The sequence below is a fragment of the Perca fluviatilis genome, chromosome 8 (genome assembly GCF_010015445.1).
Source record: "Perca fluviatilis chromosome 8, GENO_Pfluv_1.0, whole genome shotgun sequence".
Classification (NCBI taxonomy): Eukaryota; Metazoa; Chordata; class Actinopteri; order Perciformes; family Percidae; genus Perca; species Perca fluviatilis.
In genome coordinates this window covers 16667997-16679653 of record NC_053119.1, presented here as the reverse complement: position 1 = coordinate 16679653, position 11657 = coordinate 16667997, and the positions used below count along the sequence as shown (strand labels likewise).

The window sequence follows — 11657 nt, the reverse complement described above, 5'->3', positions numbered from 1 at the left end:
CCGGATTACCAACTGGGCAACAGACCCGTGGGCCCAAAAAGCCACTGATTCACTGTTTGAACTACAGAAGTATAAAATCACCTAAGGTGGGTCCTGCTTGTTATGAAGAGGGGCCCCTGTGTCAAAATCTAGTTTTATTTTGAGTTTATATTGGGGTCACATAATCCTAAATAAAGTTGTATTTAATCAAACTGCCTCAAACTAATTGACACAAAGAAAACCTGGGGCCAGGTATTATTCCAGCATAGGAGTGGTTTGGATCTGGGCATGTAATAAAGAAGGGAGGCTCAACGATAATGTTTTGCCCTGGGGAAGGTTAATCCAGCCAACATTTATACCATATATTGACATTAAAATATGTACAAAATAAATGAATACAAAGAGATAACAAACAGTGACTGTAATTGCTCCCTCCAGAACTAAAATTGAGTGATTTTCAAATTGTGAAACTCTCTCATTGGCCCAAACTATGTGTCCATGTATTTTAACTTGTAACTGCTACATGTATCGAATGTATATTTTATGCACGTTTATGCATTTGTGAAAACTATGAATTCTGAATATGGCTGTGTTGTTTCCTTTTAGATACAGGTGGAATTTTACACTTTTGTCCACTACATCATGGCTTGCTAGGACAGAAAGATGCTGGTGATGTTAAATACTTTCAGATTATATTTTATTTCATTCCAAGAGAGCATGATGTCGACTGATAGATGATCTACAAAAACACTTGAGACAAAATGCCCCTGATATAAAATAGATTTATTAGCAAGAGGTAACTGGGAAACATATTTGTTTATTTGTTGTTTTTATTATCACCATCATATATTTTCTTTTGTTGTCTTTTCATTTTGTTTTCTTACAAAACTGGGAATATTTCTGAAGGTGTGGAAACATGAGGGTTGAAAGATAATTTTCATACCACTGGATATTGCTAACAGCAAAATGTTTATTTGTTTATATACCTTATAAGAGTATGTGCATGTATAAGTGTATACAGTATAAGTATATAGTATTATTCTGTTTGTGAAGGTGTTGCATGCCTGCCACATGAGCTTCAAAAGTGTACTGTACATACATAGTAAAAATACATACAAATATTCACAGAATAAGCACTACATTACTATATTCCTGCTAACAGAAATGGTTATAGCCAGGATTACAGTATAAATGCAAAACACTTTGAAGTTGTCTCCTACCTCTAAGTCATGGTTTCCACACTGTTGTAGCGTTTTGTGTTTAAGCTTGAGATACAACTCTTTTTTGTTGAAAGGATTACACTGTTCCACATGAGAAATATGCAGGGTTGCATGTACAAAATATACAGCACATCTCAGTGAGGTGAATTAACAACAAAGTACAAAATACTTTCCCATGTTCATATAAAGAGCAGGTTACTCTCTCTTATACTACTACAAAAATAGTGTTTGAATGCTGCAGGCAGAGGTCATTCACATACGTTTTTATCATAGTTTTAGTAAACAGCAATGCATATAACAGAGTGATATACAGTCACGTTCCACAATCACTGGAACAGCAAAAAAGGACAGATTGTCTTTTAATTACAGAAGAGCAACAACCTTTTACTCTACAGAAGTATCGTCGAAAACCTGAAGTACAACACTTTCCACCGCCTGTGATCTTTTTTTTATGAGTTGAACTAAAAACCAGGAAACAAATGTTAACGTAGACAGAACTCACTGTACTGTATTGGTGTGTTTTAAGTGTAACTGTAAATTCAGATGACTAATGCTTCACCTTAAATCACAGCAATCTAAAGAGTTGCAACCTTTCTTTATGATTTACTGTGTGTTGTCGCACAGCTTTTAACAAATTAGATAAAATATACTGAGGTGAGTTTGTGCACCTTGTGTGACAAGAGGCTAAAAAGAAAAGAGGTAATGAAGACATGTGTCTTAAAACAGAGGTTCCTGACCCCTGTGGACCATTACCAGCCCTCGGAAAATGTGTTACCGGGGAGCAAAGAAACTGTATGATTCTCTGAAAAAAACCTTAATAATTATGAAAGAATGTCTGTTCTGCATTTTTCATCAGCTCCAGTCACATTCTCACCAACAACATATAGATTTTTAGCTGTTCTAGCAGCATGGCTCTAGAGATGGCAATGCTCATCAATCTGTCACCAACACTTTGATCAAGACTGAAATATTTCAACAACTACTGAATTGCATTGAAATTTGGTACGGATATTCACAGTTCCCAGAGGATGAAGCCTACTGACTTTAGTGCCCCTTTCACCTTTTCTCTAATACCACCACAAGGTTTACACATTTGATTTTTCAAGTGAAAAGTCAACAACTGTTAAAAGAAATTTGGTTCAGATATTCATGTCCCACTCAGGTTGAATTATGATAACTTTGGTGATCCCTTAACTTTTCATCTAGCGCCATATTCAGGTCAAAATTTTAATTGGTCCAATACTTTATGATCAAATATTTGCATAACTAAACGTACTTTTTGTTTAGTGCTAATGTTAGCATGCTAACACACTAAACAAATATGGTTAACATGGTCAACATAATTATGATAGCATTGTCATTTTGAGCATGTTAGAATGCTGATGTTATCATTAGGGTCAAAGCACCACTGTGCCTAAGTAAAGCCTCACAAAGCTGCTAGCATGGCAGTAGACTTTTAGTCGTGTTCATTAAAGGAATTCATGAGTATGTGAGGTAACCTTTCCGTCAACAGCACATTGAGCACTTAACCAGTGTTAATAGTTCAATTGTTTTCCCTTCAGGTTTCATCCCAATGGGCTGGTCCACAATAACTCTGTCAATATAAAAGCGGTTGGGAACCTCTGACTTCAGAGTAGTGAGCAGAAATTAAGAAACAAATCCCTCTTGTTTTGGTTTGGGAAGAGACAGAGACAGTTATGCTTCAGGTACCTCGCTATCATCTCCACTGATCATCGTTCCCTATCTTTAAATCAAGTGCTTCTCCGTACTTTTACCTGATTTGATGCAGTTACATTTTTACAATGCTACATTGGTTGCAGAGAAACTCAGTCATCGATAAAACTCAAGAAACGGCCGGCAGCATGAGTGCTCAGAAAGTGCAAAGTCAAAACAGTATGAAATGATGCAAAATAATGTCATTGGTCACTAAGAAAACACAGTTGTGTGCACCTAAAGGGACCTCTGTTATTATGCTTGAAATACCCCAAAGGAAAAAAAAAAACTTAAAGCAGGTGGCATCATGGCAACAGTAACAAACAACCTTAAACATCTACTGTACAGAAGAGCAAATATCTTAAACATGTACAACTATACAAAAGTTGTTAACTGGTGTGTAATATTAACAGAGAAAATGATGTGGAGGATGAACTTCCCCATCAGTTGGGCACTTTAGGCTCAATTCTGAGTGAGGCTTCGTACATGCTTTCTTCATCCAGAACAAAGCTATTATCCAGTAGATACTGGGTTACCTGGAACATATTAAAAAGAAAAAGGTTAAAAAAGGTTAAAAAATGTTTTTCATTAAAATAAATCTTTACACTTTTCAAACAATACTAAACAGCTAAGGCAGCCACTATTGTTCATTGTCTACATCAGTGGTTCCCAACCTTTTTGGTTCATGACCCCTTTAAATAAAGCAATGACTATGCATTGCAGCTTTTCTTTAGGGTGTCACAAGACAGAATGGTTGCGCACCACTTATTGTATACAGTTTTGGTATTCATTTACCTTTGGTTGCAGGTCAATCTTGTATGCTGTTTGCTGAAACTGCCTGATTTCTCTGATGATGTGAGAAATCTGTAAAACGTGAGAAACAGGATGTCCATTTCTGACAGTAAAACACACACTTGCACTAAGCCTCGACAGGACACTGAAAATCTTACCATTCTCATCTTCGAGAAGTTGACCAAGTTGTCTTCGGTGTAGTTTGGTGTTCCCTCCTCAATGAAAGCCAGGTCTGTGAGGTACATCCCCAGATAGGGCACACAGGGAGGATCACAGCTGGTGGGAAAAACACACACACACACACACACACACAACACACACACACACACACACACACACACACACACACACACACACACACACACACATAATTCACTTGCACTGCACGCTTGCTTTATTGATCCAGTACAAAACTATGTCCTTGAACTGAACTCACTTCTTCAAAGCCTCTCTCAGGTTTTTGAACCTTCCCTCTGATGAGACCAGCTTCTGCAGCTTGTCAATCAATCCTTTTGTCTGGAAGAAAAAAGATTATCGAGAACACAATGAATGATAACTCTAAGCACATTAGGAGGAAAAGGCTTAACACACAATACATAGACAGATACATACCTGCTTGGAAACCTTAAGCCAGGTCTTCTTGAGGCGAAAAACAGAGCTGCGGTTGAGGGAGGAGGTGATCTCGAGCACTGCGTTGTAGTTGTGGAGACAGCGACAGATGTCGGCTACAGCCACCCATTTTTCTATGACCACCACTCGTGTGACCACGTCCTCGCAGCGCAGGATCTCTGTGGCAATAAGGTTGCTTATCTTGCAGAGGAAAGAGAGAAACAAATGGTTAATTATAATTATTTGACAATCACTAAAAGTTACAGAAGACGCGTTGCGTAAGGGGTTTGTTGATTAAAACATACATCATTGAAGTGCTTTGTTGTTCTCATGATGTACGGCGTCTTCTCATTTTTGTCATTCTTCATCCAGCCTTGTCCAAAGAATTCCCTGGTAACAGATTAACAAAAAGAAAAACACTGAATTGGTCCATGTGGTCTTCTTGGCCACAGACATGTACAGCTGAGATGTGTGATGGCACTCACTCATACGGGATGACCTTAAACACCAGGTGGTCCAGCAGAGTGAGCTGTTCTGCGATCTCTAATGCAGAGTGACTCTCAAAGGGCTCGACCTTTCCTTCTCCCATCTAGGAGAAAGAAAACAGAAAGGAAATGATTAAATCTGTACCAGGCAACCTAGCACAAAGTGGCATGTAAGTAAAAAACAGAACATGCAGTAAATACTTTACAGTTAATATGATGTTGTTGTTAAATGACACCAGAATGCTCATGCTCACGTGTGATTGCTTTCTCCCAAAACACGACGACGTTTGTCAAGCTTTCTTTAGACTTGGCAATGCTTTAATGATTTAGATTTTTCACTTTCTCTTGGTAGAGGAATGTATATACAAGACCTTAGAATTTCACTGCAAGTGTGCAATCTGCTTCTCGGTTAATGTTGGTAGAGCTGAAATTACTTGTTGATTAATTAGATTAGTCGAGAAACAGTTTTAATAATTGATCAAGAAACTTTTTTTTGTTAGCAAAAATGCCACAGATTCTCTGGTTCCAGCTTCTCAAATGTGAATATTTCTTGGTCTTCTTAGTCTTCTTTGGATTTTGGACTGTTGGTCAGAAAAAAAGGCATTTGGAGATGCACTTTTTACTCATGGAAATCAGCCATTTCATAGACCAAGCGAAAAACCGATACAGAAAATAATCAATAGTTGCAGCCCTAATGTAGATAAGGTGCTCTTCTCCATCATAGCCTCACATTATGCTGTTGCTTGACCTGTATAAATGTGGATGTATTTGAATATTTTTGTTACAATCTTACCTCCTGTGGCTTTTAAAACAGCTCCACACTAAACATTTATTAACAGCAGCTGACTTCACTCACCAGTTGTGTCACGTCTTCAAGGGTGATCTGATTGTCACTGTGATCTTCCTGAGTTAGAGTCCTGACAGACAGTAACAGAAGGTCAAGCGCTATAATATGTAGCTACAGTATAATACACATTTTTAAATGTTGGGTTTAATAAATTGTAGTCACACAAACGGTACCTGATTATGTTGGCTGCTGCTTTCCTCTCCTGGGTCAACAGCTCGGGGTCATGCATCACCTCTTCCAGGAAGACAATAACTTTTGTCTTCAGCTCATTGTTACTCTCAAAGTCCTGGAGAGGGACGGACAGCACACATACAGGTGGCTTGAAAACTATTGTATAATTACTTTCATCATCAATCACCAATTTTTAATATTCTTTGCTTTTTAGATTTTATTTTAAAATGTGTTCTACTCTGTAGCGACCCAATTTTGCTTAGCTTTTTTGTTTACTTCATCTGTTATTGACAAAAAGGGACATTCAACAGTCTGCAAAGAAAGGGCTCTCTGTGCAATATATAACTAGGTGGAACGTATGCAATTTTGTATGCAATGAAAACGTGTTCTGCATACCACGTTACCAAAGATACATGAGATTATGCACAATGATATCATTCTTCACGGTTCAGCAGCTATTTTTTTTTATCAGCCAAAGGCATCCTGGGACATGCATGAAATCACTACAGTTCTGAGGAATCTTCATTTTTATTTAATTTCACATTATTATAAATTTTTCAGTACTTTGTACTGATTGGATGATGGAAATCAAGTTTTATGTTTAGACAAAATACATGATCGTTTCTCCACTTACACACATATAAAGAAATTGAAACATTTTGTGTAAAATTCGAGTTTCCCTGCTACAAAAGCCAACTTACAGAATCAACGTGAAAAGAGGAAATTAATCAGTATATGAATATGTAAACAAATCCAGTGTTAACATGGCAGTGTTCCAGCAGGTTACGAACTGTTCCTATAAATGTGCCTTGAAGTGTGTGGGGATGTTTTACCGGAGAGTGTTTGGACACCCAGTGCCTCAGGACATTCAGGACTCTGTTGGTCGCTGCTCGTCTGATCACAAACTCTTTGTCTCCATTTCTCTGATCTGTTGGGAAGCCTGCAGAAAACATATCAAGTATTTTTATTACATAAAGCTCTCATCACTATGATACATACAGCTTTGGCAAAGAGCAACAAAGTTTGGAGAATCCATATATCTAATATCAGTTGACCTGACGTGGTGCAGTTTTGCAATTTTTGGCCGCCTGGTTATGTTAACCTGTAACTGAAACTGGAGATTAGGCCTAATGGAATAGTGAATTGGTGCGTGTACCAGTACTGGCTAGGGACATCCGCCGATATTTTTCCTTTGTGGGTGTGCCCTCATTGGCTCCGGCTGTAGCAATAGCAAAGGCAGAGGCAGCCGACAGGGCACTGCGATTGCTGTCCAGCTCTCGACACGAGGACATTACCATGCCGTTGTTGTAGGAAAACAGGGAGAACTCTACAGAGAAGCACAGATGAAGAGAACATAACTCTCCAGAAACTGGCAAGGGCTTGATTTTGGTGGCATGTAAATGAAATGGGTGGTTAGTTTAAGGAGGGACATGTAACTCAAAATGTACAGAAGACTATTATTTATATTACTGAGTATAACTGTAGAGACTGCAGAATGACCTGCTTTTGTTACACAAGCGTCCGCTAGGGGGCACTACAGGCCAGGACAACAGTTTCCCTCCAGACTTTCCTTTACAAGAGGCTTTGATATTCAAGATGGTTGCAGCTAAATATAGCCACCAAATATCAGCATAACAGAGGAATCAACAGATTCTCTGCAGTCTGCTATGTTTAAATCCTGGGAACATAGACAGATCATGAGCAGCTAAGAACTCTACACCGCTGCTTAACAATTTCATTTAACTCTTTACTTCACACGATAGATTCCTTTCAAATCTATTGTGTGATTTTGTTAGATTTAGAAATCACAGATCATCTTGGCTACAGTGAAAAAGCCTCATTAGTGGGGGCGGAAGGGAAAATGTGCTCCTGATGTAGTTGCTATGACACAAGTTTCCCTAACACCTACTGAAGCCAAGCATTTGCTTTCCCCACATGATCATAACCATCAACCAATTTATATTTGATATGAATTACGCTTGACAGTGGCAGGTTGTTGTTTTCTTTAAACAAAGTCAGGGCTAAAATTTCCATTTAAAACAATTAATCCACAACCTACATACAGTAAACTTTGGCCTTTTTTTCTCTCCAAATCTAAGAATATTTTCAGCTACAAGCTTTGTTTTATTACGTAGTCTGTTACTGTGGTCAAACAAAATGTGTAGAGGGTTCTAATGAATGTGGAACTGGCTGGTACACTGGATTTGTGGCATGTTATGTCACTGCACATGTTTAGGACACAATGTACCTGAGGAGTTTTTGCATTTGATGTTTTTTGGAGTGGTTGGTGATTTGATAGGAGAGGCTTCTGGGTCCCCGTCATCACTCTGGTTTTGATCAGTGTCACTTTCTTCTCTCACAGAGTGATCTGTATCATAACAAAATTACACAGATCAATAAAAGCATTAGAACATGGATTCATTTGCTGATGACTGGATCTTGCTGACCTACCTTGTTTGCTCACTAAGGTATCCTCCACCTTGTCCTTCTTGTCTTCTCCCTCATCAGGGATTTTGCTTGAGGTAGGGCTGGACACATACAGTTTGTTGATGTCCAAGGTGGTCTTGCTGAATGGGGACATGGATGAGTACATGCTTGCATAGCCATTTGAGGAGCAGCTGAGGGCAGCAAGGTCAAGAGCTTTGCCCCCAGTGATGATAGGGATGTTGAGGGACAGCTTGCGCCGGCGGTTTGGGGATGAATTCTTGGCGATAGCGAGAGGAGGTGGGGAGGAGAACTTTCTGCTGGCCCTGGGAGAGCTGGGAGGCTCTCCATACAGGAACTTACTGTTCTGGCTGCTGGCAAAGAACAACTCCAGGGACCTGCATCAAGGGATGATAAATGCATTTGAATTTAGGATATAGGAATATGTTTCCTTGATATTTGGAAAATATTCTCTATGTTTTAAGAGCTTAGCTAAATACACAACATCTCCTAAATAATTCATGCAAACCAAGTTAGCATAGCAACCAGTAGTCTCATTGTTTTAAAGCAGGATACAAGCTGCAGTGTTGCAGAAAACCTCTCCCACTCCCTGCCACCCTTCTGGCGACCTCACGGGTTCCCATAAATAGCACAGCGAGTGATAGTGCGCATGGCCACTGCTGACACAAGCAGCCAAGTGTAGGTGTCTCACACAGTGACATGACAAGCGCCACGGGAGAGCATGCTGCAGGGCGTGGGCATGGGGAGCTCCCTATGATCTGAACCCCACAGTGGGTCCCTCGCTCTAGGCCTGTGGAGCGGCGAGTTAGCCCCGCTGCAACACTCCGTCAATATTTCACACTATGGATCTTTTGCAGACAAGGAGAGAGGGAGGGAGGGGAGGAAGGGAAGGGAAGGGTGGGGTCCTGCAGCACCGATGTTGGTTGCCATAGAGCGACAGAGCCCAGTTGAGACACTCCCAGGCAGGCAGGAGAGACTGGACCCAATTACTGCTTTCAACCACTGAACACACAAATACACATGCACACACGCGTGCGTGTAAGCACACACACACACACACACACACACACACACACACACACACACACACACACACACACACACACACACACACACACACACACACACACACACAGGAATACTTAAGCATCATGGAGCTGGTCTTCCTCTACTGCTCCATCTGCTGCTTCTCTGTGCAACCAACAAAACAAACTCCCCAAATGCACACAAAGCTTTGGAAATCACTGGACTTAACCGTTCCAGTTTCACATACAGTATGTGAACACTAATTCTGTCAAATGTAACGCAACAATAAACCTGGCACACTATCTTAAAAAGGATACATTCTTCTTCAGTTAGCTCGAGGCATAGGCTTATTCAATTTAAGGTAGTGCATCGTATTCATTGGTCTAGGGTGAAACTTGCCAAGATATTTCCTGACTTAGACCCCACCTGCCCACGCTGTGTTGCAGAGCCAGCCTCTCTCTTTCGTTCTTTCTGGTCCTGTTCTAAGTTATTAAGGTTTTGGGGGGGAATTTTTAGTTGTATCTCAGAAATCCTTATCACAGTAATAGATCCCAACCCATTGACAGCTTTATTTGGGGTCCTTCCGGAAAATGTTAAACTTACAGCTTTAGAGAGGGATAATATTGCACTTTGCACACTGTTGGCTAGAAGACTTATACTAATAAACTGGAAGCTGCCATCTCCTCCAACCTACCGTCAGTGGATTTTTGACCTACTTTTTGCCCTCAAATTTGAAAAGATTAAATTTGGAGTTAGAATGAAACCCGAACTTTTCTTGAAATCTTGGAGCCCTTTTTTGGATTATTTCAAGGAGACAAACTCTGAATAAAATCTATCTATCTATCTATCTATCTACAAATAGCATAAAACAACAATAGAAAGAATTCTATTGTTGTTTTATGCTATTTGTAAGAGCTGCTAGACAGTAGCCTAGAACATGTATTGCCTTCATGATTGAAGTGAGATTCATCAGGTGAAACTAACCTTTATATGTAAAAACTGAAACAAATTCATCACTTCTGGCTATAAAAACAGTAAGAAATAAGTCATATTGCTGCAGTAAAACCTAAAAGTTCAACCTGCAAGCTCCTTGGTTCCTGCACATGCCTTGCATTCATGAGAGGATGACAAATATATCAATCTCATATTTATGCAGCATGGTAAAGTCTGGAGGGATGCCAAGGTATCAAATACTGTAAGATGTGTTTGTCTATTTTTACAGTAGTGCCATCAACAACTTTACAACATTCAAATCTGTCATGTGTAAAGTGACTCACCGAGCAGGAATGGCACTGATGGGCTTCTTGTAGATGGTGATGAGCTTGTCTAGCACCACATCAGCGGTGGTGAACACACGATAGGAGTGCAGGAAGGTGTTGAGGAAGTCGATGGAGAGGAAACGAAGGTCGGTCAGTCTCTCCAGCAGGCGCTCAACACTGGCGTAGCGGATCTGCAGCACCTTGCAGGAGTTCATCATCTTGCTGAAGCGGATGTCCACATCATCGCAGTACAGACTTGAATCTGACCTGCTCAGAAAATAAAAAAGACAAACAAAATTTGAAATTAATGCAAAGGGAAAGAGTTGCATATACAAAAAAAACAAGGCTTACTTGATCATCTGTGGCACTGTGACTTTGGAATTGTCTTCGAAGGCGTTCATCATCAGCCCATTGCAGCGAATGTTGTCTATGCACTGTGGGACAGATGTAGTAGAAGTAAAAAGAAAGGACATAAGAAATGTTAGTGAGTTCTGTAAAGTGCAGGCTTCCTGCCGACATCTTCGGCTTCTCCTCTGTCTACTGGAGACTGTGATGCGTGTTGACGTGCCTGGCTGATGTCACTGTTCCATGCAGACTTCTCCTGCCTCGAGGAGGCCACCAGGATGACTGTGAATGACTGGCTGTCCTTTGGTTCCACGACAATCTTGAAGTCCAGGTGCTCCATGTCTTGGCCACTCTTGTCTGATTTGGCTTTGAGGCGAACACAAAGACATAACTAGATTTCATTTTCTCTATCTCTCGCTCCCTAAAAATGCATACATTTCAAGTGTTTATACTGTATCTGCATTAACATCATCATTTGACGTCATGTTTCATGTTGAGTCTGTATTCTTTTCTAGTGGCACTGCCTGCCTTTGGAGCACATTTGCAACTGTTCCAAATATGCAATATAAAATATTAATAAATTCAGGCACACACTAGTAATCCTACATTATATACATTAGCACACATGGTAGATATTATGCATATCTCTGTAAGCTACTACATGAATAAAACACTCACACTCATCATCTGTTCCCTCGGGGTCCTCCATAAGAGTGCAGTCTATAAGCGAGACTACTCCATTCTGGAAACAACATACAATACAATG

At 40.0% G+C, this 11657-nt stretch overlaps 1 protein-coding gene across 3 annotated transcripts in view; it reads right to left on the bottom strand.

The window, feature by feature from the left end:
* Nucleotides 1-744: 744 nt before the first annotated feature.
* Nucleotides 745-11657, bottom strand: part of rasgrf1 (Ras protein specific guanine nucleotide releasing factor 1) — a 23577-nt gene continuing 12664 nt past the window's right edge. The window contains exons 11-27 of one of the 3 annotated variants that reach the window (XM_039809034.1): nt 11570-11633; nt 11115-11257; nt 10898-10980; nt 10565-10816; nt 8268-8638; nt 8065-8184; nt 6973-7143; nt 6650-6756; nt 5819-5931; nt 5655-5715; nt 4799-4902; nt 4619-4703; nt 4317-4514; nt 4141-4220; nt 3863-3980; nt 3708-3776; nt 745-3448 (exon numbers count right to left, since the gene is read on the bottom strand). In XM_039809034.1, the coding sequence (XP_039664968.1) occupies nt 3356-3448; nt 3708-3776; nt 3863-3980; nt 4141-4220; nt 4317-4514; nt 4619-4703; nt 4799-4902; nt 5655-5715; nt 5819-5931; nt 6650-6756; nt 6973-7143; nt 8065-8184; nt 8268-8638; nt 10565-10816; nt 10898-10980; nt 11115-11257; nt 11570-11633 (2232 nt within the window). In that variant the 3' untranslated portion in view covers nt 745-3355. The other 2 variants (XM_039809035.1, XM_039809037.1) reach the window with 2 other exon arrangements.